This window comes from Camelina sativa, chromosome 16 (genome assembly GCF_030686135.1).
Source record: "Camelina sativa cultivar CO46 ecotype springtype chromosome 16, ASM3068613v1".
NCBI classification, from domain to species: Eukaryota; Viridiplantae; Streptophyta; class Magnoliopsida; order Brassicales; family Brassicaceae; genus Camelina; species Camelina sativa.
In genome coordinates this window covers 17,277,755-17,305,487 of record NC_141895.1, presented here as the reverse complement: position 1 = coordinate 17,305,487, position 27,733 = coordinate 17,277,755, and the positions used below count along the sequence as shown (strand labels likewise).

General features: G+C 33.2%; 4 protein-coding genes across 7 annotated transcripts; 1 reads left to right on the top strand and 3 right to left on the bottom strand.

Moving 5' to 3' along the window:
* The first annotated feature begins 14,633 nt into the window (after window positions 1-14,633).
* On the top strand, window positions 14,634-18,337 carry LOC104750493 (uncharacterized). The gene is made up of 5 exons (XM_010472294.3): window positions 14,634-15,529; window positions 15,662-15,723; window positions 15,820-17,334; window positions 17,414-17,519; window positions 17,596-18,337. Exons 1-5 carry the CDS (start codon window positions 15,370-15,372, stop codon window positions 18,216-18,218), a joined length of 2,466 nt encoding a protein of 821 aa, XP_010470596.1. The 5' UTR covers window positions 14,634-15,369; the 3' UTR covers window positions 18,219-18,337.
* A 52-nt stretch (window positions 18,338-18,389) lies between these two features.
* LOC104750492 (uncharacterized) lies at window positions 18,390-19,403 on the bottom strand. The gene has a single exon (XM_010472293.3). The coding sequence runs from the start codon at window positions 19,264-19,266 to the stop codon at window positions 18,616-18,618; it is 651 nt and encodes a 216-aa protein (XP_010470595.3). The 5' UTR covers window positions 19,267-19,403; the 3' UTR covers window positions 18,390-18,615.
* Window positions 19,404-22,784: 3,381 nt separating this feature from the next.
* LOC104750491 (uncharacterized) lies at window positions 22,785-25,250 on the bottom strand. Of its 4 annotated transcripts, none has more exons than XM_087491487.1 (6): window positions 24,919-25,250; window positions 24,352-24,566; window positions 24,137-24,263; window positions 23,842-24,045; window positions 23,510-23,731; window positions 22,785-23,381 (listed from the first exon to the last, which is right to left on the bottom strand). In XM_087491487.1, exons 1-6 carry the CDS (start codon window positions 25,048-25,050, stop codon window positions 23,088-23,090), a joined length of 1,194 nt encoding a protein of 397 aa, XP_087347613.1. In that variant the 5' UTR covers window positions 25,051-25,250; the 3' UTR covers window positions 22,785-23,087. The 4 variants fall into 4 exon arrangements, with proteins under 4 accessions (XP_087347613.1, XP_010470593.1, XP_010470594.1 ...); XM_010472291.3 differs by having other exon boundaries at window positions 23,510-23,734; window positions 24,352-24,544; XM_010472292.3 differs by having other exon boundaries at window positions 24,352-24,544.
* A 455-nt stretch (window positions 25,251-25,705) lies between these two features.
* Window positions 25,706-26,629, bottom strand: LOC104750490 (zinc finger protein 6). The gene has a single exon (XM_010472290.2). The coding sequence runs from the start codon at window positions 26,522-26,524 to the stop codon at window positions 25,925-25,927; it is 600 nt and encodes a 199-aa protein (XP_010470592.1). The 5' UTR covers window positions 26,525-26,629; the 3' UTR covers window positions 25,706-25,924.
* Window positions 26,630-27,733: the final 1,104 nt, after the last annotated feature.

The following is a 27,733-nucleotide window of genomic DNA, read 5'->3' as shown; positions in this document are numbered from 1 at the left end:
CCATTGGCTGATATGAAGACGAGATCCTGTGCAATGTCCTTCCCATGGATGCAAGCCATATCCTTCTAGGACGACCTTGGTAGTTTGACATGAGGGCGATACATGATGGCTACACCAACCGACATTCCTTTGAACATAAAGGAAAGAAGATCACTCTGGTTCCTTTAACTCTGTTGGAGGTCCATCAAGACCAGATCCAGTTGAAGAAAAGCCAAGACAAAGAAATTAAACCAGCAAAACCTGAGGTATCTCCTAAGAAATCCAACTTCTTTGTCAAAAAAAATCAAGTAAGGAAATCTTTCTACTCTCAACAGCCATTGCTTTTGCTTGTGTATAAAGAAACACTAATAGGATTTCCTGACCTTGCACTGGAGCTCCCGAGTGATTTGATAGATGTTTTGCAGGAATTCTCAGATATCTTTCTAGAAGAGAGCCCCAACGGTTTGCCGCCAACAGGAGGTATAGAACACCAAATTGACTTTGTCTCAGGTATGTCACTTCCAAACCGGCCGGCTTATCAAACTAATTCGTTGGAAACAAAGGAACTTCAAAAGCAGATTGGAGAGCTTCTTGAAAAAAGTTACATCAGGGAGAGCGTAAGCCCATGTGCTGTACCTGTTCTCCTTGTGCTTAAAAAAGATGGAAGTTGGTGCATGTGTGTTGATTGTAGAGCCATCAACAACATCATAGTAAAGTATCGACGTCCTATTCCTACACAGACTTGGCATGATATTTCTATGAATTTTGTGCTTGGTTTGCCTAGAACTAGGACTGGTAAAAATTCAGTTTTGTGGTCATTGATCGATTTTCAAAAATGGCGCATTTCATACCTTGTCACAAAACAGATAATGCCTTGCATGTTTCTGAGTTGTTCTTCAAGAAAATTGTTTGTTTGCATGGAGTGCCTAAGTCAATTGTTTCTAATAGGGATACAAAGTTTTTGAGTTACTTATGGAAAATGCTTTGGTCTAAACTAAGACCAAAGTTTTCTCCGTTCCAAATCGTTTATGGCTTTAATCCTTTATGTCCATTGGATCTAACCCCTCTACCTTTGAGTGAAAGAGATAGTTTGGATGGGAAAAAGAAAGCTGACCTTGTCAAACAGATCCATGAGAAAGCAAGAATAAACATCAAGGAGAAGAACAAGCAGTATGCAAAACAAGCTAACAAAGGAAGGCGCAAGATGGTATTTAAACCCGGAGACCAAGTGTGTTCACTTGAGGAAAGAACGGTTTCCAGCTGAAAGGATGTCAAAAAATCATGCCTATAATTGATGGACCCTTTGAGATCAAAAAGAAAGATCAAAGACAATGCCTACCAACTTGATCTTCAAGGTAAGTACAATGTGAGTTCAAGCTTTAATGTTTATGATTTAGTTCCTTTTGTGGCAGATGATTCAGATTTGAGGTCTGGTCAAGTGGGGAGGCCGCCGACTGTCCCACTAGATTCAGAGCTTTTTGAAAGGCTTAAATCCATTTAAAGAGGAGGGGGATGATGTGATCATGGATGGAGCTAAGGAGGATGAGCTTGTAGCTGAGCTTGAACCTGAGGAACTTGTAGCTGAGGTTGAACCCGAGGAGCTTGTACCGGAGGAACCATTGCTTGTACCTGAAGGACCAATGACTAGAGCAAAAGCTAAGAAGCTAAGGAATGCACTAAATGGGCTTATTCAAAAGCTTATGGCCAAAGAGAGCATGGAAAAAACTATTGGGGATGATACTTATCAACTCCAGCCCACTTTGAGCCTAATTCAAGTCCAAAAAAACCCAAAATAATCACTTTATTTTGTGGACAAATAGAGATGACGGAAATGGACTTCAACTCACCTTTGGAAAGACACCTTGGGAAGGAAAACTTCTAAGTGTTAGGTCTCCATTCAACTATCTATATTCATTGTCTTTTAATTTCAAGAATAATCAATACTTGGCTTTGTTACCAAGTTTCTTATCCCTATATAAACTCATGTAATCTCATTTGAGAATAATCAACCAATTTCCTTTTCATTTTATGAGTCTATCTTTTTTTTCTTTGTCTAGAACACTTTCTTGTTTCTTGGTGTGTAATATCCAAAAAACACCTCCTCTTGCTAGACTAGTGTGTCATATCTAGCAGCGATTGGAGTTAGGAATATCATCAGCAGCCTTCCGCAACTACTGTGTGACCCCTCAATTCATCAAATCTCCCTTGTTGCACCTTGCAACTTGGCGAGTTTCTATCCTTTCTAATCCGGCTGAGTGATCCTCGAATTTGGGCGTATCAAAATAGTTTACAAATATTACCAGATAAATCTCATCTTTCCCTACATCTTTAATATATGGATGCGATATATGATGATTCGCTAGATCTATATAACCAGAAAATTATTATCGAAACTCAATAACCATGAAAATAAATAAATAAAAATTATGTTTTAGTGTCAATCGTAAAGAAAATTAATTGATAAATATATATTTTTGTCAACATTGAATCAACATGCCCGATTCATAGCCAATCCCCACTACGCGGGATAACACGACTTAATAGAGTCAAACTTTGGTGGGATCGGTCGCAGAGGTGGTGTTGTAACCACTTAAGTGGGCACGAGGGGTAATCCGACTTAATAGAGTCGAACTACCCGGGCAAAAAGATAAATATTTATTGGGAAATGTCTTTAGTCAAGTTGGTTTTACAACTTTATATATTCTTTAACTCAATCTTAATATTTGATTTTCTTTTTGTCTCCACAATATGTTGCTATGGTTTGATTTTTTTCAATTAGTCTCCTAACAAATTTCTTGTGAATTAAAAACTCTATATGAATGCTTAAAATGTGTTATACTTATAGGATGGGTTATTTCTTGGTCCTTTTCTTTATTCTTATTCATTACTATGTTCTTTTAATTATTAAAAAAAATGAACTCTCCAACATGTCAATTGGTGTAGATGGAAGGGAAGAAAAAGGCTGTGTTCATTTTGTGATCGCTGGGTTAGCGATCACTGACTCAAATTGTATGTGGGGAGTAATATAGAGGACACCGACATCACCTCTATATGTAGCCGCAGCGACTAGAAAAACGATCTTCGTTTTTCCTAGCGACATTGACATTATCGGCATCTCCTTTAAAAGTAGTCGCAGCAACACTTTCTCCATTCCTCAACCAGTTCTTCTGTTGTTGTTAACGTTTAATCTTCCGTCACTGATCGCTGACCGATCATAAAACAAACAGGGCCAAAATCAGAAAAATTGGTATCAACAATAGATATATTCCAATTAATTTTCTGACATAACTACATTTCTAATTTATTTAAACTTACATCTAAATGTTTCCTTTAATTAACTATATTTGAACTTATAATATAGGGTTAAGCCTACAAATTCAGGTATTTAAACTTACATCTAAATGTTTCTTTTAATTAAGTATATTGACTTTTCCATCAGATTTTGATGATTTTAAAATAAGATATGTGAGAAAAAAAATCAGACCAACTCAAATTCATCCAATTAATAACTAAACTTCTAAAACCTGAATTTTGTATTATACTAATGAGATTATGAATCTAGAAAATATTTTTTACAAGGTAATAGAGGAATCACCAATGATTATTTTGAATAATTAATAAGTGTATTCACGATTTATCATATGCTCCAATTTTTACTCTCTAATCTTGTAATCACCCTTAATATTAAAAAATTTGGAATACTACATATTAAAATATGGTTCATGTCATAAAAATTTATGAAATATCTTATACTATATCTCGCATTCAATTTTGAATACAATTCATGAAAAGAAAAGTGTGTCAAATTTAATGCTTTTGAGTTTCGATATATTAGCACTACATCTTGGGCAGCTTTCCATCTCACCAAACTGTTTTGTAGAGAATACAATCATTCTTGCACGCATGAATGATATCATATCTAAACCCAAAAACCTTCAAGAATTTCTTGATTTCATATGTAGACTTTGGCAGCACATTATCTTTCGACAGCATGTCATGAACTATCGTCAATAGCTGATCGAAGAAGTTCTCAGACAGTCCGCTCTTCACTTTTTTCTGGTAGAGGGCCATGATTGCACAAACCTTGGTGTAATTAGAACATGTTGCATAGAATGGAGTTTCTCTCAAACTCTTCCTAAATTCAAAGTCTCCAATAGTTGCATCCTCCTCAGATTCTCCTGGGTTTGATTGTTGTGGACTGCGTTCATCAGCAAAATAAGTCGTCCTTAGAAAATCATAAGCTTCAGTTTCTGATGTTGGAACACTATCCCACATCAGCACATCTCATCCTTTCTTTCGCCATGCATAATCCAACACTTATTCCTCATGTACTTCTTATTCATACCCTTAATAACTAGATGTTCCACTACTTTTTCTAAGAGTTGATGGGAAACATTGCGACAATCGATGCATGGAAAGATAATTTCAGTCACATTACCCCTCTTCCTTGCTTAAGATGTAACAAAATTAGTTGCCCCTTCCATATACTCAAGGCTAGCCCTATATGTTTAATCAGAAAATTCAAAGTAAATCTATCAATAATATTCAAAATCATATCATATGGAATATACAAAGTTCATATATATGAACAGACTCATACCTTGGAAGCCAAACCTATGTCTTGTCCATATATCCCCAATACAATTACCACAGCTCCACCACAGTTCAAACGCTCAAATAACTAGAACAAAAGTACAAAAAATAACAGCTTACAATGAAAATCAACCGGACCCAAAACCGTGATGCTTTTACCTAGTAAAAGAAACCGATAAGTAAATATCTAGACAAAACCCAAACAATTCTAAAGTCTTAAACAGTTATGAAACTTTACCTTTATCAGACACAACCCAAAACAATTATGAAGTTTCACTGACCTGCGAGCATAAAAAAACTGGATTAGTGTAGAAATAAAATGCTCAAACAATACAGATATTGAGAGCTACGAGATCTAAGAGTGAGAGATCGACACATGCATAAACAGATATATCTGAGAATGAGAGATCGACAAATGGATATACAGAGAGATCTAAGAGTGAGAGATTGACACATGCATATTGTAACACCCGTGTTCCGGAATTAAACTGGAAGAACCGATAAATTTATGTTAAATCATGAAATTGACCGGTTTGGTTTAAGTTCATCCGGTTTAGGGCCAGTTTTAGGAAGCCCTAAGTGATGGTTTTTGTAATGCTTTGGAAGCCTCTTCTCACTTACTTCGTGGCTGCTCTTCATTGCTGATGTTGAGAGAAAGAAATAGAGAGAGAAGGAGAGAAGCTTGTTGTGGTGTGAAGGAGATTTAAGGAGGAAGCAGAATCGTTAGGGTCTGGGAGGAAACAGTTTCGACATATCAAATCGTTGTCAAAGGTAACAAAATTTGGTAGGGTTATTCCAAAATCTTTCATCGTCGTTATCCTTTTTACAGAAGTGGATTCGGATTTATATTCGATGAGTTATTGACAGTTTCGTTAGACACGTTTTCTCAGACGCGAGTTGGGACCATCGGAGATTTTAACTGAGATCGTGGTCTCGTATGGTTTTTGATCAGTACGAGTTTTTGTGGGAAGCTTCGTGACGTCTAGGTCTAGCCTTTCACCGGAGGGATTTAATAGTTAATTGTTGGTTTTTATTTTAGGGTTTCGTCTTTGAGACTGTTCTTTTCTGATGTTTCTGTCTAGTTTGCTTCAAGGTTGTTTTTGGTTGTGTTACTTGTTATAGGACGTTTCTGGACTGTTTCAGACGCGAGGAGAGTCTATCCTGGTTATATTTGTTGTTAGAATCAGCTTATTAAGGTGAGTGCATGACCATGAGCTTATCTAAGCGATTGGGTTGTATAACTTGTTTTGTGTGATGATGTGTAGGTGTGGTGAATGTGTTATTGGGTGTTCAGTTTAATGGCTGGTTTGTTATGTTTTATTTGTGGTTGTACTCTTAATTTGCTTGTGTGTATACCTCGTAGATGGGAGGATCGTCTCATTGGGTATTTTTCGTAATACTCACGCATCTCATTGTGTTTGTGGTGCAGATAATGTGTAGCGTGGAATTATGGCGATGAAGAAGAGGATGATCTAAGGTCTCGATTGTGTGTTATTAGTTATGTTAGTTATGTTGGAATCTTGTGTAGAAGCATGTTAGGTTGATGGTTTTTATTTGGTTATAATTGATACGGTATTTATATTAAATTGGAAATGGTTTGGTTTGTCTTATGTTGTGCATGTTGAATTGTTGTTGGTTTATTGTTTGGGTTGTAATTAAATATTATGGGGTATTTAATTATATTATTATTATTATAAAAAAAAAACGGGTCGGATTGTTTCACATATACTGGCAGATCTTAGAGTGAGAGATCGACATAGATAAATCTTAGAGATTGAGAGTGATAGAGAGGAAGAAATTATACTCACTTTGTCGCGATCAAATCATAGGGGCTGCAAGAATTCTGATGAGAGTAAGAGATCGAGACAGAGACAAAAACGAAGAAGAAGGAGGAATGATAAAGCGAGACAAAGATTAAGAGACCAATGGATAAGAAGTTCAGAGAGAAAAAAAATATTGAAGAAGAAGGAGAAACGATTTTATCAACTAAAACGATTTTATCTATTTTTTCCGCTAAACAAAATTTCAAGTCGCGGGCACTAAAAAAACTATTTCACGGTTAATGTTATTATAGCGTTTATAACCTGACAATTCTATTATTAATCGATGCAACTAAGTGCGAGACTAAATTATTTTTGTCGCTCAAAATAAGATTATTTTAAAGAAACACTGTTAAATATTAAGACATAATATAACTATAGCATAAGTAAACAAAACCCTATATTTCAGTGCTATTAATACCTTGGTTTTCTGTAGTGGCTAAACAAAAAATACACACATATATATATATATATACATATAAAATATTGAATGTATGTGTATGTATATCTTATTATATAAAGTTTGATGTCAAAATTACTCATTAATAAGATCTTGACATGTGTCAAATATATTGATTAGATGTTGACACGTGTCAAAAAATTTCTTTTTTTATAAATATAATAGGACATCTAATTATATTTACAGAATTTTATATGTTTATATTTTAAAAAAATTATTTTTCTAAATCAAAAGGAAAACTAACAAAATCAATATATTTTCCAATGTATGCTAATTATATTATATGTGTGTTCTCAATACAATTTGACATGTGTAAGCAAAAACTTAATTTATTAAGTATGTATATTAATCAATAAATAACAAAGTTAAAAAGAATAACATCAGTGAAGTGACCAATGGTAAGTCTTTAATGCACAAGGCACCATCACACTAGGGATCGAGTCCCGCTCCTTACATTAAAATTATGCTAATGGGCCGGCCTGTTGTGGCCTAATGGTTGGGAAAAAAAAGAATAATATCAGTTATTTAACATAATTTTAGTTGGATATAAATTGTATTTATCGTTGTAATATAAATTTTTATTGTAAATAAGTACACTAAATCTTGAAAGAATAATAAACTTAAAAAAAAAGATTCAATACATGATGTGTATTAATATATTTTTACATGTTTTATTTTAAAGATTTTAATGCATGTAGTAATATGAGAAACCTGAAGAAAAAAAATAGAAAAAATGAGTTTGTAGAAATATATTTTTGGTTAATTGATGAAAATTGACAAAAGTATTACTTATGAAATTATGAGATATAGAATAATAATATGTAGGATATTTTTGGATTTCCAAAAATTTTGTGGATGTTAACTTCTTTTTTTTACTGATTATTTTTATTGTTAAATTTAAAATACTAACCAACAATATACATATTATCTCATATGATGCTCATATTATTTTTATTATTAAAATTATAACTCTAATCCATGAAGAAGTGAATTATGGTTTTACGATGATATAGATAGTTAAATGTGATTACTAAAGTGAATGTCTAACGATGAAATTTATTTTAAAATAGAAAATTTTCAAATATTAATATTTATCATTTTGAAAAAATCATTTAAGAATATTAGTAATTTTTAAATGTTTGATTTTATAATTTCAACACATGTATTTTTGTAATCCATATGTCAAAACGTATGATAATTCGAAATAAATTATAATTTATAGGAATGAATCTTCAGTTATTTGATGAGAATGTCTCTATATCTTTGTATATGTTTTAATTTTATGAATATCACTCCTTTAAAATGGATTAAGACATGAATTAAAAATTAGTACTTATGAGATAACAACATAACAAATATATCTTAGTGAATTATGGTTTTACGATGATATAGATAGTTAAATGTGATTATTAAAGTGAATGTCTAGCGATGAAATTTCTTTTAGAATAGAAAATTTTCAAAGATTAATATGTATTATTTTGAAAAAAATCATTTAAGAATATTAGTAATTTTTAAATGTTTGATTTTATAATTTCAACACATGTATTTTTGTAATGCATATGTCAAAACGTAAGATAATTCGAAATAAATTATAATTTATAGGAATGAATCTTCAGTTATTTGATGAGAATGTCTCTATATCTTTGTATATGTTTTTATTTTATGAATTTCACTCATTTAAAATTGATTAAGACATGAATTAAAAATTAGTACTTATGAGATAACAACATAACAAATATATCTTAGTGAATTATGGTTTTAAGATGATATAGATAGTTAAATGTGATTACTAAAGTGAATGTCTAACGATAAAATTTATTTTTGAATATAAAATTTTCAAATATTAATATGTATCATTTTAAAAATATCATTTAAGGATATTAGTAATTTTTAAATGTTTGAATTTATAATTTCAGCACATGTATTTTTGTAATGCATATGTCAAAACATAAAATAATTTGGAATAAATTATAATTTATAGGAATGAATCTTCAGTTATTTGATGATAATGTCTTTATATCTTTGTATATGTTTTTATTTTATGAATTTCACTCATTTAAAATTGATTAAGACATGAATTAAAAATTAGTATTTATGAGATAACAACATAACAAATATATCTTAAATAATGTTGATACAGTTTTTGCGAATTATATTTTGTTAATTTTTATTTCTATTTTGAATTCTTACAAAGATATAGATTCTATATGATGTATTAATTGTATTTGATATAAAATATAAAGTTCTATGCATTAAGATGAAATGCGTAATTAAACGTAAAATATTATTTATTATGATGGTATAGATATTTAAATGGTACTATCTTATATAATGGAACTGGGAGAGTATGAAAATAAAATATGAGAGGTTCATATTCAATATTAAAATGTTACAAGATAAAATCTAAAAAAATGTAAATTACTACTTCATTATTCTTAATATTTTTTTTTTATTAATTTTTATCCGCGTAATAACGCGGGCCTTATCTAATACATGTATATATATTGACACCACGTACGTGTATATATTTCATTATTTGTTTTGTAAAATTTGCTACATATACTTTCGGAAAATGGTTGGTCTATCACAGTCTTTTATGGCAGTGAATGGGAACAACAACGGTTTTCAAAAAAAAAAACCAAAACCGCACATGTACAGCCATTCAAGAGAAAAAAATTTAATTTGCGTTTTTTGAAAAAAAAAACAAAAAAAAACAAAAAGCGGATCGATTCAGCAGATAAAGGCATGAACCGCCTTTCAAAAATACAACGGATAATAACCAGCGGTTTCTGGGACCGCAACCAATTAATACTTTATTTAACAATTTTTTTAATATATAAATGTACTATATAAACATATGTGTCTACGTTATCAAAAACCAAAAAAACAACTATCCCTTATTCTCTCCCTTCCTCTCTTTCTCGAGATTTTACTTTGATAAACATCTAGTATACTTTATCCTCTCTCTTTCTCTACCTCTCGATTTGTAGTATACTTTATCCTTTGGTAAACATCTAGTACAACATCATTTTGGTAATGTTTTTTTGTTTTTTAATTACTTCTCATATTTAATTTTTTTTTTTTTTTTTCTGAAAAACCTACTCTCATATTTTCCTAAACACAATCTTATATAGGTTTTGTTTAATATATTTTCAAAATGAATTAATGAAAAGTACACTTTTAAATGCTTTGTTAGATTTTAAATTTATAAAAACTGATTTAAAGTGCAATTTTTATGTTAATAAATAGGGTTGTAATATATGTTTTAAGTTGAAAATTAATAAAAGTAATAATTTTATTATTCAGTAAATAATAATATTGTCCATACTACTTAAATATCATAGTGGTTATTAAAATACTCATATATCATAGAGTCTTTATGTATTCATTATATTGTTATTTTTAAAAAATTTGTAATCCAGTTTACTTAATTTTTTAAAATTATACATGTTAGTTTAATTATATAACAATTGAATATTTTCATTATGTTTCATATCATTTTTATTTTATTTTCCTAACTAATATATTTATATATGTATATGTATATGTATAGATAACAATATAAATTAGTTTAGAAATAAAACAATATGTTTAAAAAAATTGTATCTTTATATAGTTGAACTTTTTATCAATATGTCAAAAAAAAAATTACTTTTTGATCAACTATAGTATTTAAGGTTTATAAATACAGTTATTTTTATTATTAATTCATAACATACAATAATATACAAACATACTAATTATTAATAAAATTATTTATAATATATGTAATCCGCACCGCTTTTCCTTTTTTTACATTCACACAATTAATACTGAACCGCAAATAGTTTTTTCACCAATCAAATATCATTTTGTACCGCTTATTTTGTATAAACCGCACTTGTCCCGCAAACCGCACGTACTGCAGTTGAACCGTACCGCACTCCAAAACTGCTTTCCCCGCACAACCAAAATCGCGGTCACCATTCGGACCCTATATTTCAGAAATCATACTACATACTACTGCAAAGCTTGCTACGTATGTATTTATAATTGCAGGGATTCCTTTCATATAATATGCTATATATATATATTCATATTATAGCAAACTATTTTTCATTTATCCACAATTCCATACGTCATGCATATGTATCTTGTAGAATTTATTTTCCCATTTATCCATAATTCAGGCTCATGTGATGCATACAAACATTATAAATCCTTTCTTATTTATTTATAAATATTTAGAATTTTAAAAGAACATGCTAATTAATCATAGACTACGAGTATCTCATATGTTTAATATCACTTTGGCAAAAATTGCGTTTCTTCTCCGTGTACGATCACTAATAATCGTTCTCTTAAATTTAAATTTTAAGGGCAATTGTCATAAATACCACTAAAATATGTTTTTATTCCAAAAATACCATAATTTAGTTTTTATCCAAAAATACCACTAAAATGTATATTTTTCCAAAAATACCACATAATTGAACTAAATTTCTAATACTAAAAACTAATTCATAAATTCTAAATACTAAACTCTACCCTTAAAAACTATACCCTAAAACTAAATGTGTCAACCCAAACCTAAAAAAAAAAATTCTACATCCTTAAAAATCAATTTTTTTTGTGTTTATGGTAATTTTGGAAAAAAAACTTTTGTGGTATTTTTGGAAAAAAAACTAAAATGTGATATTTTTGGAATTTTTTTTAGTGGTATTTAAAAGAATTTCTCAAATTTTAGTGTTATACATAAGCAATAGAAACATGCATTTGTCATTTGTGATACATACTCTAAAACAAAAGAGTTAATTACTAGATAGGAAGTTCTTTTAATGACATTTATAGTTTTTGCTATTTTATCTTAAAAATTTTAGATTTGTCATTTTCTAAGATTCAAAAACACAATTTAATACATTATGTTTGGGTTTTCTTGGTTCTATATTTTTTTAGGGTTTAGTATTTGATATGAAGTATGTACTTTTGCAAAAAAAATTATAAAAACACACATGTTGAAAATAGAAAAATAGCAAATCTATAAAATTTAAAAGAAAATGGCACATTCAAACGAAGAAGTTGCAAAATCCATAAGAATCCCATATACCATTCCGTTAATAAAAAAACACCATGACTGTTTAACTTTTCACTCTGATGTTAAATCAAACCACAGTATTCGAGAGAATGCACCAGGAATTTTTGTCTCTTCATCTCGGTCAAAATGTTACTTTTTTTACAAATAGTAAAATTTGCTAGACTATTTTTCATTTATTTTTGACAAAATTTGATCCCTTCTTTTTCTGTTTCCTTTTTAGCATCGTTTCGTGTTGGGAATTTTCAAACAGTTGTATTATCAACAATTATCAATTTATAGCTAAACAAAATATATTTTTTAAAAATATTGAACGTATATATGTGCTTATATATATATATATATATATATATATATCAATTACAAGAAAAATAATTGTTACTGTGGTATATGAATATAAGTGGGGGAATACTTGAGATTCCTAGCGTGTATGGGTTTCTTGTCCGTGACATTTCAGAATTCGTCAGACAGAGACAAAGACGCAACTCTGTTTTTTTTCTGTCTTATTACATTTCAAACTTTTTACACCTATCTATATAGTCTATACTTTTTTTTTTCAGCCAATATATATAGTCTATAGTCTATACACATACCCATTTATTTATATAGTTCACTATTATTTTCCTAGAAACTAAACTATACAAATAATGAAGCTCTTGAGTCATTGTAGCACAAAAGTCGCAACAACGTTTGATATCTTGATAAAAGTTTAGGAATTATTATTATTTTTTTGGTATCAGGTTTTAGGAAACTTGAACATACTCTCACCCAAATGTGGATTATTAGAGTTGTCTGATTATTTGATAATCGAGCTTATTTGATTTGCTGTAAGATAAGAGGACACTTGTAGTTTAGCAGTATATATGTAGCTTTTACTGGTTGAACCAAGGACCTTCCAAAGGAGACTGTGCTATAGGTTCTGAGTTCATGTCTCGCCATTAGAAAAAAATACTAGTTTACTCGCTCTAACACCATACTCGAGAGGATTACTGACTTTATATGACCATTTATGACTTTTCATAACCTTTTGCAACTTTGCACGATAATTTCAGCTAAATACTTGTTTCCATTTTTGTTATATTTATAAAAAAAACATGATGAACATATATTTTTTGAAATCCACATCTTCTTGAGTTCTATTATGACGATACAATGATAAATTTTGTTCATGAACCTAAACATAAGCTACATAACAAATGGACCTTTTCACAAAGTCTAGACTCAAGAAGACTCATGCATAATAATTTATCTTTCTTGACAATCATCTACTTGTTCGTGACCTATATAACCTCGCAGCTCCTCCCTATATTAAATTGTTATTGCTCTAGGAGACAAGCTAGTACCACAACCTCTAAAAAAAACCATCACACCGTGGTCATACCCACAAGGTCAGGTCATTGTTTAGCTTCTTCAAAAATGGCAATTTTTTTTTCTGTTTCTTTCTTTTGTACTACAAAATAATTATACTCAGATGGTTGTCCACATGTCGTTTATTGGTTGGCAACAAAAAAAAATCATGCCATCGTATTATTATTTTTCAGGATTTGGTTATAAAAGAAGACTTTTAGTTTATTTTTTTTTTTAATTTCAGCATGGAACAAGAACCAATAAGAAGTTGGAACTGAGAAACGGACTACAGATGAAGCTGGATTCCCCAAAAACGAGAAACAGAAATCTCGAACCTTTCACCTTATTGTCATGTTCGTTTTTCGGAACCACATTTTACGCTTCTAATATGTGAGAAACCTTTTTTATTTTTTTTTTTATTTTAATTTTAATTTTTTAAAAATTCTTAAACTTTTTATATAATCATACTACAAAAATAATCCGAATATATATTGAGTTCAGATCAATTCGGTTTTGTATTTATATATATATTTTTAGATTTTTGTATAATCCGGTTTATTTTGGTTAGACGGTTAAAAAAAATCAAATTTTATTTAAAAAATATATGTTCACAGCTCTTCATGTCGTAGTCTCACCGCTCTTCATGCCGAGATTGAAGCTTTTGTTTGGGCTATGCGTTGTATGATTGGGACGGATAACTAATCTGTCGTTTTCCTTACCGACTGCTCCGACTTAGTGAAAATAGTGTCTTCGCCTTCTGAGTGGCCAGCCTTTACACCTTATTTGGAGGACATCGAGGCAGACAAAGAAGAGTTTACTTCCTTTTCCATAGCCTACGTCCCGTGTTCTCAAAATAGCAAAGCGGATAATTTGGCGTGACATATTCGCACAGTTTCGCATTTGGCTACCTTTGTTAACAATGTACCTTCGTTTTGGCTTGTTTGAGCCAATCTTGTTTCTTTGTTGTAAAAAAATATATATATATATTTGTTCACTGCTTCTAAACCTGATACTTTGGTTTATTTGGTGATACAGTTTCTGGTTAATCGGTTTTTGACAAATTATATCAATATATAATCGTCTGAACAAAATATTTGATTCATGTCGATTTAGTTATCATTCTTTTAATTTAGTTATATATTTATAATCCGTACAACTATTTGGTTTGGTATTAACATCAATTGTAAGAATAATTTTAATATATTTTAGTAAAATTTGATTTACTTCGGTTTGATTTTTTTTTTAAATAATACTAACATATTCAGATAATCGTTCAATTCAGTGAACCAAAACAATAACCGACCCCGTCTATGCAAAATAAAGAAAGACAATTTTTTAATCTTTATTTTGATCGTTTGCATATATATAAGTATTTTTTTTTTTTCGCCTCGAGAAGCTCTTTAAACTTTCTCTAGTCCTACTTTGTATCAGCTACTTAACCTTTTGTGCGCATGCTTCTCTCTCTCTTCTGTAACAATCTCTCTCGAGCCCCTTTCACTGCCAGTGAGTGACAACAGAAGAGAATCACAGTAATTATAAGTATTTTTTTACACAACAAGTCTCTGTCTCTCTCTCTAATCTCCTCCTCCTTCATCTCTCTTTCAATCACTTCTCGTCACTATCGTTTTGCTTTTGTCTCCTTTCACTTTTTAATACTCTCCCAAGTCCCAATTGCGAATATTTACCCGTTGCGTTCATAATTCTTGACTCAAAAACTTTTTCCTTTCCTTCTTCCTAAAAAGCTCTAAATGTAATGATTCTTCAGTTTCTTTCTTCTTCCACTGTACCACTTGTCGTTTTCTTCATTTCCAACTGTCTTCTTTCTTTCCTTATTCTCGTAACTAAAAGCTATATTGATAATGTTGTATTGTTGTTGTACATTCATCATCTCACTGAGAGATTCCCCAAAATTCACAAAAGCTGAGTGACTTTTTCTATTAAAGAATCATAATTTTGTTCTTTCTCTGGGTCTTTGCTTCGTTCTTGATTATATGATAAAAAGTCTTGGGATTTTGAGGCAATGTGTCTCCTTCATTACAGTGTTTGAGATCTCTCTGAACTTGTGGGTTTGTTAGGGTTTTGCTGTTTTAGTTATCCTAATGACGGGAGAGTTACAGGAGGCGACGGCGCCGTGTGCCGCCATAACTGAGAAACGGCCTAGTCGACTCGGTGGTTGCGTCGGTGTTTTCTTTCAGCTCTTCGATTGGAACCGAAGATTTGCTAAAAAGAAGCTCTTTTCTCGGAAATCACTCCTTCCTGGTTTGTCTCTCTGTTTCTCTGCTCTGTTTCTCTGCTCTGTTTCTGTCTCTCTCTCTTTCTCTGTCTCAGGTTGTGTCTGAAAATGGATGTTCTTGAGTTAGTGTGTACTGAATAAGTTTATGTCTATGGCAGGGAAACAAGTTTCCAAGCGGTTTGGAGGCAATGAGAAAAGGCTCAAATCAAAGCTAAATCTGGTGAATGTTTCTTATTTTTGTCAAAGTTTATATCTTTTAGTTTGATCCAGTTGTTTACAGTGAACTAATAGTACTGTTGATTGAACTGATTGATAGATTGATGATGAGAACAGAGGAAGTTTTCCAAATCGGAATGAAGTTGGGGAGATTAAAAAGCATGATATGAGATCTCCTAGTTTAGTAGCACGTTTGATGGGCCTTGAATCAATGCCATCTAATCATAGAGACAAAGGAAAGAGTAAGAAGAAACTGAAGATTCAAGATAACAATAGATGTGATGTGTTTGGTGGGTTAGGAGAAGATGATGAGGAAGAGGAGAATGGTTTTGATAAGTTAAGACCACAGAAGATGCAGAGAACAACAGGAGTTTGTGATAGGCGTGTTGCGGTTAAGAAGTTTGGTTCTGAAGCGTTGCAGATTAAGAACGTTTTGACTCGAGTTAGGAAACATCATCAGTATAATAATAGCAGTCATCATCAGCATCAGAATCTTGCTTCACCTGTTAGAAGCCCGAGGCTTAATAGGAGGAGTTCTAGGTTGATTGATGCTGCTACTAGGATTTTGGAACCTGGGAAGAGAAATGCCAAATGCGCTATTGCTTATCCTGGTTCTTCAGGTGTTAGAAGATGTGACAATGCAGCGAAAGAACTAGCTGAAGTTGTTGTCTTACCTGAGTTTCAACGTGGCTATTATAACAGTACTGTTGCTTCTTGTAAAGCATGTGGTAGTAGCTTGGTTGATGTGAATGGTTCAAGTTCTGTAGCTGAAGAAACTGTAAAGAACATGCCATGTGTGTCTGAATCATCTCCTTTTCAACGGAGTAAAAGAAATGTGTTTTGGAGGAATGAAGAATCATCATCTGTATCTGTTCCTGCTAAAGACAATACACTATACCGCTCCCGATATGACTTCAGTTGGAAGGTGTTGCAGACGGAAAGGTTTCCTCCAGAAGCTAGATGTTTTACCTTAGAGAACAAAAGAGGTTGTTCTTTACCTGCAAATGCAATTAACTGTAAAGAGAAGGACTTTATAGCCATGAGTAGAGCTTCACCTAGTAGGAATCATCACTCTGATTTGAAGCTCCAAAAAAAGTCTGCTGAGGAGTCTTGTAATAGATCAGGATTAAGCAGTCCAGCGCGGAAGAGAAGACTAGCTTGCGATAGTGGTCACGAACGAGGAAGTAGCTTTATGAGTCCAGTTACAAGAAGATCAGATGATGAATATTCTTGTGCATGTAGTACTGTCCCCAACGGTAGGAGTGAAACTGCATTTTCTCCATTGAAACCTGGTTGCTCCCCTCATAGAAACTATAGGCAAGGCTGTAAAGAAACCAAAGAGAGGATAAGAGTTCAACGTGTGCCACATCAGATGGTGGAAAGAAGTCCAAGAACATCGTTTACGAGACCACAGCTTGATGTAGGAACTCTGGGGTTGATTCAGCAAAAATTGAAAGACTTGGCTTCTAAAGAAGAAGATAATAATGCTGTGGGAGGAAGTGTTTTGCCCAATAAACCAGCATCTTTGATCCTCCATGAATTGCTATCTTCTTTAGCTTTGGAGCAGCGGTATAATAGAGATATCGATATGCCTTACGCAGATACAGCCTATCGGGTATGTGTATTAATCTGCAAGGACTTTACAATTTTAGTAATTCTCATATTTATTCATAATGCTTATTGTTTTACTGCAGAGGAAATGCAAAACAACATACAGTGAATACACGAGCCCAGGTTCTGTACTTGATGCATCTTTCTCCAATGAGAGTTGCTTTTCTAATAGCTTTGACAATATCTCAGGTACGTAACTGATGAGAGTTGCAAACAAAGTCTAGTTCTTGTATTTGAAACCTGAAACTGGTGTTATGATTTGTAGTTCCAGGACAGATGAGGCTACCTCTAGAGGCTACAGAACCTGACTGGGACATTCTTGAAGACTCTGCGACTTCATTCAAGAACTCAGAAAGCGGTAGTAATTATCAAGCAATCGCCAATCTTGTCAGCCATATCTCTAACGTCCTGCGCTGTTTAAGCAACACGGGTCTCATTCTAACGCAGCAGAGATTCACAGTTGCAAGAGAAGTCATAATCCACACCGAGCTATTGGTTGGTACTACAGCTACACAAGAGAACTACTTCATCGGTCCAGAACTCTTCGATGAACTCATGATCTACGCTGCTCGTTCTGATCATCTAGTTAATTTCCCTGGACTAACCGGAGGGTTCCTTGTAGATGCCATGATTGAACACTTGGAAACAAGAAACATTTCTTGTGGAGGATTAAAGCCTTTGATTGCTAAACCGGACGAGTTGATACGTAGTGTTCTTGAAGAAGTTCCAAAGTGGGGAAGATTGGCTCGGATTAGTACGGATGACGTTATTGGTATCGAGATGGAGAAATGGATGGATATTGAAACCCATTTATTTGGAGTCGAATCAGAGATTGCTTATGAAATACTTAAGTGTCTAGTGGGAGAGTTAACAACTGATCTCTTCTAGAAACAACAATACAATGTTTCGTCAATAGTATGTGTCGTTTCACCAGTTCTTGTGTTATCCAACGACACTGATCAATGTATGTTATTTTAGCTTTTCTGATAACTACTCAAGTTTTATCACTGTTTCCTTGTTATACAAATTGAAGATGTTCCTCTTCGAACAAAACAATGATTGGTTCAAAAAACCAAAGCTTTTTAATATATCTGAATCTGAACAGAGAATGTGAATTCACTTCCCTAATACAAATCTTCAATCACACAACTAAAAATCTGAAAAAAGGACTAATCTTTCATCAATCAAAACCCACAAAAGAATAGAGAAATCGTAGAAAGACAAAAAAAAACCAAACTTTAAGCCACAAATGTTAGATTTTTGGACACAAACAAGATCAGAAGAATCAGTAAATTTGTCTGTAACCTAGAATAGTCCGACCACCACCAATTGATTTCCTTCCTCCGCCGCCAATCGATTTCCTTCCTCCTCCTCCTCCTCCTCCGCCACCGTTAATGGCAGAAGCAGCAGCCATGGAAACTTTCTTAAGATCTTCAACAGTCGCGTAGCTTTTACGCATCATCATCCCAATACCTTTCTTCTCACCAGCACTCGCTGAGACACTTCCTCTCAACGCAGATCCGGCGAAAACGGCGGCGTTTCTACTCTTAACCGGCGGTGGAGTAAGCTCTGTTCTCCGAGGAGGCAAATTCGAATTAACCGGTCTACGATTCTCTTTACGAATCATAGCAGAGAAATCAGGAACCGATTGAGCCAACGAAGAAGACGACGTCGTTGCTGCTTTCCTCTGATTCAAACTCGGATTAAACCCAAATCTCGTCGTCGTCTTCTTCTCCGGCAAAACCCTGATTTCGTTGTCATCTTCTTTCAGAATCTTCTCGAAGTCTCGTTTCATCCGAAGCTTCGATTCTCGTAGTCTCGCGTACTCTCCGTACCTAGGTCCTCTTTCGAATCCGTAATCGCCGTTATCAACCAAAAGCTTGAGTTTTTGTTGCGTTTCGGACATTGTATCGATAGAAAAAAACAGAGGTTCCATACTAGGGTTTGAGATTGTGTCGTAAATCACTTGGGTTCGTCTTCTTCCTCACAAAGTTTGAAACTTTTTATCAAATTGAAATTTGCTTTTTACCAAAAAAAAAATTGAAATTTGCTTTTTGTGATTCGTAACGGTCTGATTGAAAAACAAAGAGGAGAGGCTCCTAGATGTTTTGTTGTACTGACGATTTTACCCTTTCTTAACGGTCTTATTCTAATTGATCGTTGACCGGATCGGTTTAAGGAGAATATTATGCATATTTGGTACACAATAATTTGATTTGGTTTAATTGAACTTATTAGAAAATCAGTATATAAAAAAAAATCCACCAAAGAAAACAAAAATTCTACTCCCTCCGTTTCAAAATATATGATGTTTTAATTAAAACACGCAGATTAAGAAATCTTTACTTTTAACAAGTTCAACCAATGAGAAATAATACTGCATAATATAAAATACTAAACTAATCTAAAAGTTGCCTAGAAACTTGAAAACATCATATATTATAAAACAAAAACTTATCTAAAACATCTTATATTTTGAAACGGAGGGAGTATTATATAGAGAGCCATGCAAAATTCGGTTTTCTTTTTGTTTAGTTGGTTAACATATGTGTTTCAAATTCAGGATTTAGCTATTAATCTTTTTCCATAAAATAATATTTATTCGTTTAGTTACATTAAAAAAAAATTACATTGATGTTTTAACCGAACCGACCATGTTCGTCTCTCGTGATTTTTGATTAATTAGACTTCAGAAAAGGGAAAATTGAGTAATTAGACTTCAAAAAAGCAAAAACAGGTTTACCTAGGTTGTTTAATCATTGATTAGCCGAGTCAGAAAAGGAAAATAACAAGGATGGAGAAAATGAGTTCAGACTAAAAGTATATATGTATATATATTTTGATTCTGAAACAGTGTCATATCTCACATTCTTTCGCATCAAGCAAACACAATAAAACTCTCTGTTTTATTGTCTCGTTCCCTTCGTTTCTGATTTGGGAATTTGAGAAAAAAAAATATCATAATGGGTGGGTTGAAGAGGAAAATTGATACAAGGAAGAAGATAGAGAGGAAAGATCCATGAGAGGTTGCTTTCTCAAAACGTTGTAAGGGTCTTTACAACAAAGCCTCTGAGCTTTGTCTTATCTCCGACGCTCAGACTACAATCATAGCTACTCCGGTTTCTTCTAATTCACACGCCACTTTCCACATTTTTGGTCACTTCTCTGTCGATAGTGTTGTTGCAGCTTTACATTTTTGATCAGACTCCTCGGATTGATGATGAAAGTTAGAATTTTGGTGGGAAGACGCGATTCTTGCTGATCCAATCAACGTCTTGTAACTCTGATTCATTGAACTGTAAAAGCAATATAAACATATCAAGAGGATTATATATAATTATTAATCCATAGCCAATAACTATGGATTAAGTCAATTTTATTAATCGATAGTCAATAACTATGGATTAAGTCAATTTTAATAACTATAGATTAAATCAATTTTATTAATCCATAGTTTTTTTTTTTTGTATGTGTGGGCTATGTCTGAAATTTCACAACTATAGAAGGCCAGAAATTTAAGTCAATAACTATATAAAGGTATATTTCATATAGTAATTATTTTTGAGTTAAAATTTACATGGATTAATAAAATGGGGACTAGCTGTTGGATAAGCTTGAAATGGCTTGAGTCATAAGCCAACCAAGTTATGGTTTAATAAAGAGATAAGGACCAATGTCTTTAGGAGTTATCTAGAGGAACTTGTATTTAAGAACTCAGTATTTCATGGCCGGAGCAAGCACATACACACCAGGTACCACTTCATAAGAGAGTGTGTAGAGAATGGTTTTATAGAAGTGGAACATGTACCAGGGAGTGAGAAAAAAGCTGATATACTCACTAAGGCTCTACGAAGGATCAAGTTCAAGGAAATGAGGGACCTTGTTGGAGTTCATGATTTGTCAAAGATTGATTTTAAGCTTAAGGAGGTGAATGTTGGATAAGCTTGAAATGGCTTGAGTCATAAGCCAACCAAGTTATGGTTTAATAAAGAGATAAGGACCAATGTCTTTAGGAGTTATCTAGAGATAATTGTATTTAGGAGTTATCTAAATATATTTCCTAATGTGTTTAAGTTTGGTCAAGGTGTTCTCTATATAAGGAGGTGCAGACTTGTTGCACAACTTAAGAGATTAAGAGTTTGAGAGCTTTAGGTTTTGGAGAGAGTTTTCCTAAAGTTAATAAAGAGAGATATCTTTTACTTGAACTTTTTAATCTTGTTTGAATTCTAGACTAGCAATTTCAGTATCATGGGCTGGAGTATTTTACACTAAATTGCCTCTCTTTCCCAACAAAATTTCTCTTTGTTATATGAAACTCTCGAGCTCATGATGTGTTCCCCCTGCAACAAATTTTTGTATATGCGTAAAATATACAGCAACAAGGCATTCAACATTGGACCAGACCGTAAAAAAGATGGATAAAATGTAATTATGATGTCTCTTTCACTAATACAGACACAGAGGCGCAAACAAGATGGATGTGCTCATGTGCAGGAAAACAAAAGGGCATAAGGTAGTTAGGTAGAAAATGATTTAAATAGTGAGTGTTAATGTTTGATACAAGCTATACAACATTGTTGGGCACATGGATTTGATTGACGAGTGGCTCTCACATGACCCGGGAGGAGTATGTGATCGAGGACTTTGAGTTTCTGCCGTTGACGGCCCATCTTTGGACCTCCAGTGAAAGGCTTCTAGTGGAAAGAGTCGAGCGCAATTTAGTGTTTTCAAGTTGCAGTCAACTTTCTACTTCAACTACTTATCTAGATAGAACTTCAAAATCGTCATCGCTTCATCTAACTCCTTCGGCTTGAACGCTTTGGTCGAGTGGATGGACCAAAATTTGTGTACTACAATTTATGCTTCCATGTTTTTTTTTTTTGCTATGAGACCATTTGTATAGGTTTATAATCAAAACTTTTTTCGTTTTAACGAAATATTTACATTCTTAACAAAAAAAAACATTGTAGGGCACAAGGTTACGATCATACGAACACATTTGTTTTGAAAGAAACTACCAAAAAACTCACACATTTGATAAATCCTAAAACCATCATTTTTGGGACATTTAATTGGATATGGCAGATTCATTTTTGGTCTGCAAAGTTTGAAGATACACAGTTCCTTTGAATTAGAATTAAAGGATACAAAACAAAGTTGGAGATCCTTTAAAATTTATGTCATGGTTAATCTGATTCGTTACATGAAGATTTATAAAACTCAACTATAATAGAAGTTACGAGAAAAAGTAAATCACCATTTTGATTCTCATTTGGTGAGAATGCTGTGATGTTCACTCCTTGTCATTTTGTTGGTTTATTAGCTGGTTTGTATATGCGTTCTAATCATTTTGTTGGTTTATTAGCTGGTTTGTATATGCGTTCTAATTTGTATATGAAAAAAAAAAAAAAATTACAAAACCTATTAAATATAGTTTAATTGAACCGGTCTTGGTTTGTCTCAGATGGTTTTGACTTTTGAGTAATTAACTTTCAGAAAAGGAAACAAATATACATACTCGTTTAGTTCCGATTAAGGGATTATCAGAAAAAACAAAAAAAAAGGAAATTAAATCGATGGTTTAAGTGAACCAAACCTTTCGTCTCGGTGGGTTTTCCACAGAAAAGGAATAATAGTTCTACTTAAAGTGGCTCTTATCACCGTCGTCCGTCGTCAGGATAAGAAGAAACGTAACAAGTGACCCGTGGTGGGTATAGTTTGCATGGTTGATTGCCTCCCTCGGGTAGGTTGACCCGTTTATGGCGTAGGACCCGTGGTGGGTATAGAGTTCTCGGGTGGTGTAGCAAGCGACCCCATTGGCTGGAGGGTAACAGGATCTATGCCGTAAACTCGTAATAGTGCGTCTATGCCTTGCTTCAAGGCCTTTACGTCTAGCTTCAACGTCTCTAAGTCTAGCTTCAATGTCTCTAAGTCTAGCTTCAACGAACTCATTTTTTCTTCAATCCTGCTCATCCTCATATCAAAGTCTAAGTTTTGATAGTGAGAAGTGGTATCCAACTTATTCATATCAACTTTGTGTGGTGTAGCACTCTACCAAAAAAAAATTAAAGAAAAAACCATTCAATATACACAAGTATCTATTTAGTAATGTAAAAAATAGATATATAATATATGAACATTATTGTTAAAATGAGATTAGCTAGGTTAGAAATGAATACCACCAAATGTGCAACGTTGTGCTGATGGCGGGAAGGTCCTGTGGCCGTCGAGCCAGCTTCGCTAACAGCATCTGATTCATTTGAAGTAGACTGTTGGGTAGCCAAAGTCTCGGTCGCTGTTACGAGGACAGTTGCCCGTTTGTCGACTAATGATCCATCTTTCTCGGTGTTGGTCATCCGGACTAATTCCGTTGCTGGTGATGATTTCTCACCAGCCTCAACCTTCTTAGAAAAAAATAAATTAAGGGGTTAAAAATACTAAATACAAACTTACTTTATAAAAAATATGTATTAACCATCTCATGAGCGATTTTGCCAATTTGTTTGTGTACCGTAAGGTGCATGACAAGTTCTTCTTTATCCAAATCCAATTCTGTTTTGCTCTTCTTAACCATCACCTCTGTCTCCCAAGTGTACTCGAGTTTCTTCCCTGATCTCTTCCTCTTGCTAAATAGTTTCCCCATCGACTCCTCGGACAAGTGCTTCCAACATGCAAAAACCTCGTCGTGGTGCTCATTATCCCAATAGTACTTTTGCTGCAAAAAAAAAAAAAAGGTTTAAGCTATAGTTAGTAACTCCAAAAGATATGTAAACTAAATTTTTGTGCCAAAATACATAAAGATATACCACAAAACTAGACCACCAAGCGTCTTTAGTACTTTGTGGGATCATATTATAGTTCCACCATTGTCCCCAAAAATCCGCTTGCCATATTGCTGTTATGTCTTTGTCGATGCAATCATCATCGTCAAACCTGTCATAAAAGAAACAAAAAGAATTCATAAAAAACATAAGAATTACTAATGAAAACTCAAATATTGGATTTAGACAAATTTATTTACCATAAACTTCCATTAAGCTTGTGTGGATGGAGATGTGGCATGTTTCGCCTGGCAGGCGAAACTATCAAAGCTGCTAAGTTGGGTTGAGGTTGTTTTGCATCAATAGAACTAGCCGATCTAGTCGCTCTGAGAGGCATACGAGGTCCTTGTGAGAAAAGAGTGGCTTCATGAGAAGCGCTTCGACGATTCATATCTGCAAAAGATATGTAATAAAACTATAAAATGTTGTGTTAACATTCCAATATCATATTCCTAATAATTTACTAACTCTGACAATTACATATCAAAACTATATATTGGCAACTTCTGGAAGGAAAAAAAAGTACTATATGAACCTACAAATTATAAAATTTTAAACTATAACCAAAAACTCTAATCAGTTTGATTACATATGTAACCGAAGAATATATAATTCTGAATTGCTTGTTGTTAAATCATCCTCACAAGCTTAAGCACCAAAACTCAAAAGAAACGCACGAAAAGCCCTTAAATTGAAAGTTCCAGTTTCAAGATAACACGAAAAAGAGGGATTGAATCAGAAAGGGAGAGAGAGATCGGCGGGAAAACCTTGGTGCAGAAGGTGGCTTGTCGGCGGACGGTGAGATCGGAGGAGGCGGCAGGTGAAGAAAGAAAGAAGAAGAAGATAGAAGAAACTAGGGTTACTTCAGATTTATATACACAGAACAGAGCCATAGCCATGATTTTTATCCGTGGCTACTTCGTGGCTATGTCATTTTTTTTAAAGATCTGATTTGTTTATTTTATTTTGGGGTACAATTTCTTTGCAGGATACTATTCACAAAAAAATTACATACTTATTCAGTTATTCTGATTCTTGAATATGAAGGGGGTAAGCAACACACGTTCCGTCATCTTCTTCATAATTATGTTAGAGAGTCAAATGTCCTGTTTCAGTATTCTTATTTTATATTCATTCCTCCAACAACATAACAAAATGTCCTGTCCAATCGGGTTCACATCATAATAACATACATTGCGGTAAAACTAATAGTGGTTTGCAACATAACCAAATCATCACCTTCATCTCAAACTTAAAATAAAACCTTTTGATGGATCTAGTCGCCTTGATTGGTATAGCAATGTACCAATCTACAATGTAACAAATACCGGATGCACATCTTAGGTCTTAGCAAGAATTGCGGTAAAATTTAGAGTGTCTTTGCAAACATAACATTTTCATTTTCATTTTCATTTTCTCCCACTTAAGTGAAAGCCCTTGATCAAGTAAACCCTCTATTTGATGAAATCAACTTGGTGTGCGTCTTACTAACTTGCTAATCAACTTCTCTCAACATTATTGATATTCTTAAATTAATAAATAAGTAAACCAAAGTTAACAGAATGATAGGGTAAATAATTCACATTGCATTTTTACAAGAAGAATATATTTAAAAAAAAAAAAAGCGAAAGCAAACGCATACATAGAATATGAGATTTGGTAAAGTAAGAGAAAAAATAGTAATCACCAATTTCAACTAAAATTAAGAAAAGAAAAAAAAAACTCTATAAAAATGAAATCCCAATAGTAATATTTTAATTTTGACTGGGTCATTCATGGCCCAAGACTTAAATGGAGGTCCAGCCCAATACCATTCTCTAACTTGACTCCGTTACTACGATCACTCTCTCCGGCGAACCTCCTCATCACTGGCAAAGAACCACCGTGAGCTTTAACTTCTCCAGCCATAGACTCAGTCCCTCCCCCGTAAAGTCCCCTTCCACCATGAAAGTAACCAACGGGGTTTTGTGACGGCATGTGCTCACCGTAAAGCCACTTAGCACTCGAGGAAGAAGAAGACATCATCATATGCGGCGGAGGATGCGGCTGAGAGAGGAGATGAGGCAACGGTGCAAAGGCGGAGAGAAGTGGATTCGTGTGAGGGTGAAAACTATGATGACGTGGCAAACCGCGAGTGGCTAGCATCTGTGCACGTTTTAGAAGCTGACGCTCTTTCTTGTGAGCGTTTTGGTGACCACCAAGAGCTTGAGAGTTAGCAAACTCTCTACAACAATATTGACACTCGTACTTACGTGACTCGGATCCGGATCCGGATTCGGGTCTTGGTTGGGGTGACCGGTTTTGATCCGACGTCGTCGGTTCTAGTAGGTTTATACCGAAGAGCTTCAAAGAAGATGATGTTTCAGTCGCCATATATGCGAGTTTATCTATAAATGTTTATGTACAAAGAGAGAGAGATAGAGAGAGACAGATATAAAAAGTTTTCTTGAAAATGGAAAAATGAGATTAAAGACTTAAAATGAACCCCTGAGTTTGCATGTGCATATATTTATAATTAAGATGAGATTTAAAAATAATTATGGAGTCTAGGTTGGTCCACTCACTTTGTTATGGAGTGCTTATGGCATGTTTCTACATAGTTTACAATAGGGTTAATAGTTAAGTTCCGAGTTTTATGGTTTTTTAATAATTCTTTAGAAAATGATATGTACCACATATGTGTGCGTGTACACATAATAGACATAACAATAATATAAAAGCTAGGAGGTCTACATACCTCGTAAAGCATTGATCGTATATTATATAGTTTAAAAGATAAGCATATACATAATCTCATCATTTTTAAAAGTTTCAACTATGTCACGAGATTTGAACCATTCAATTAGTTGATTGGACATACAGGAATTTTCTAGTTTTGTAGAAATAATTATAAGATTACAAATTTATTGAATAGATCTTTGATCTACCCCCTTAATTTATATAATGATCAATGCATTTATGAATGATTAAAATCGGGTTATAATTGAGGTCCTACCAAAAAATAGTTTAATACTAAAAAATAGATTAACATCAAGTTTAAAGTGTTGGCGTGATTGACGTTGAAATTAAGTATTTGTTTAGACATGGCAAGATCTTCCCGAATCTTACTAACTACAACCGTGATTAGATCATTAAACATTTTAAAATGCTATTACCACTTTATATTTGATTAAACCCTTTTAAATTATGTAAAATACATGATTAATTAACTAAGCCTATACTTCCTTACCCCCCTGAACTCATGCATGACCTTTGCTTTTAGGATATTTGAAAAACTTTACTTGTCACCATCTTTGTCCTCTTCACACTTAGCGAGTTTGTGTTTAGTTGACAATTGAATTAACCTAAATCATTATCTTTTCCTTAACACCTACAATACAATTGATTGTTTATAAATTACAGCTACCTTGTTATTTTTTTCCTATTTATTTTTCATGGTACTTCCAAATTTACTATACGGTTTTCAAGCATAAATTTATGATACATGTTTATTAATAACTATCGGAGTTTGATGGGCGCTCATGCAACCGTCCCCATATGCTATATGTTTGCAGTTTAGATGTATATGAAATTGACACAACC

What these genes read in the sequence shown, in the direction of transcription:
- LOC104750493 (XM_010472294.3), top strand. Translation starts at nt 15,370, where the DNA reads ATGACGGGAGAGTTACAGGAGGCGACGGCGCCGTGTGCCGCCATAACT. An exon ending in TCGGAAATCACTCCTTCCTG is followed by an intron (nt 15,530 to 15,661) that starts GTTTGTCTCTCT and finishes TGTCTATGGCAG; the next exon opens with GGAAACAAGTTTCCAAGCGG. An exon ending in ACGCAGATACAGCCTATCGG is followed by an intron (nt 17,335 to 17,413) that starts GTATGTGTATTA and finishes GTTTTACTGCAG; the next exon opens with AGGAAATGCAAAACAACATA.
- LOC104750492 (XM_010472293.3), bottom strand. Translation starts at nt 19,266, where the DNA reads ATGGAACCTCTGTTTTTTTCTATCGATACAATGTCCGAAACGCAACAA.
- LOC104750491 (XM_087491486.1), bottom strand. Translation starts at nt 25,050, where the DNA reads ATGGCTATGGCTCTGTTCTGTGTATATAAATCTGAAGTAACCCTAGTT. An exon ending in AACTTGTCATGCACCTTACG is followed by an intron (nt 23,735 to 23,841) that starts GTACACAAACAA and finishes TTTTTTTCTAAG; the next exon opens with AAGGTTGAGGCTGGTGAGAA. An exon ending in ACAACGTTGCACATTTGGTG is followed by an intron (nt 23,382 to 23,509) that starts GTATTCATTTCT and finishes TTTTTTTGGTAG; the next exon opens with AGTGCTACACCACACAAAGT.
- LOC104750490 (XM_010472290.2), bottom strand. Translation starts at nt 26,524, where the DNA reads ATGGCGACTGAAACATCATCTTCTTTGAAGCTCTTCGGTATAAACCTA.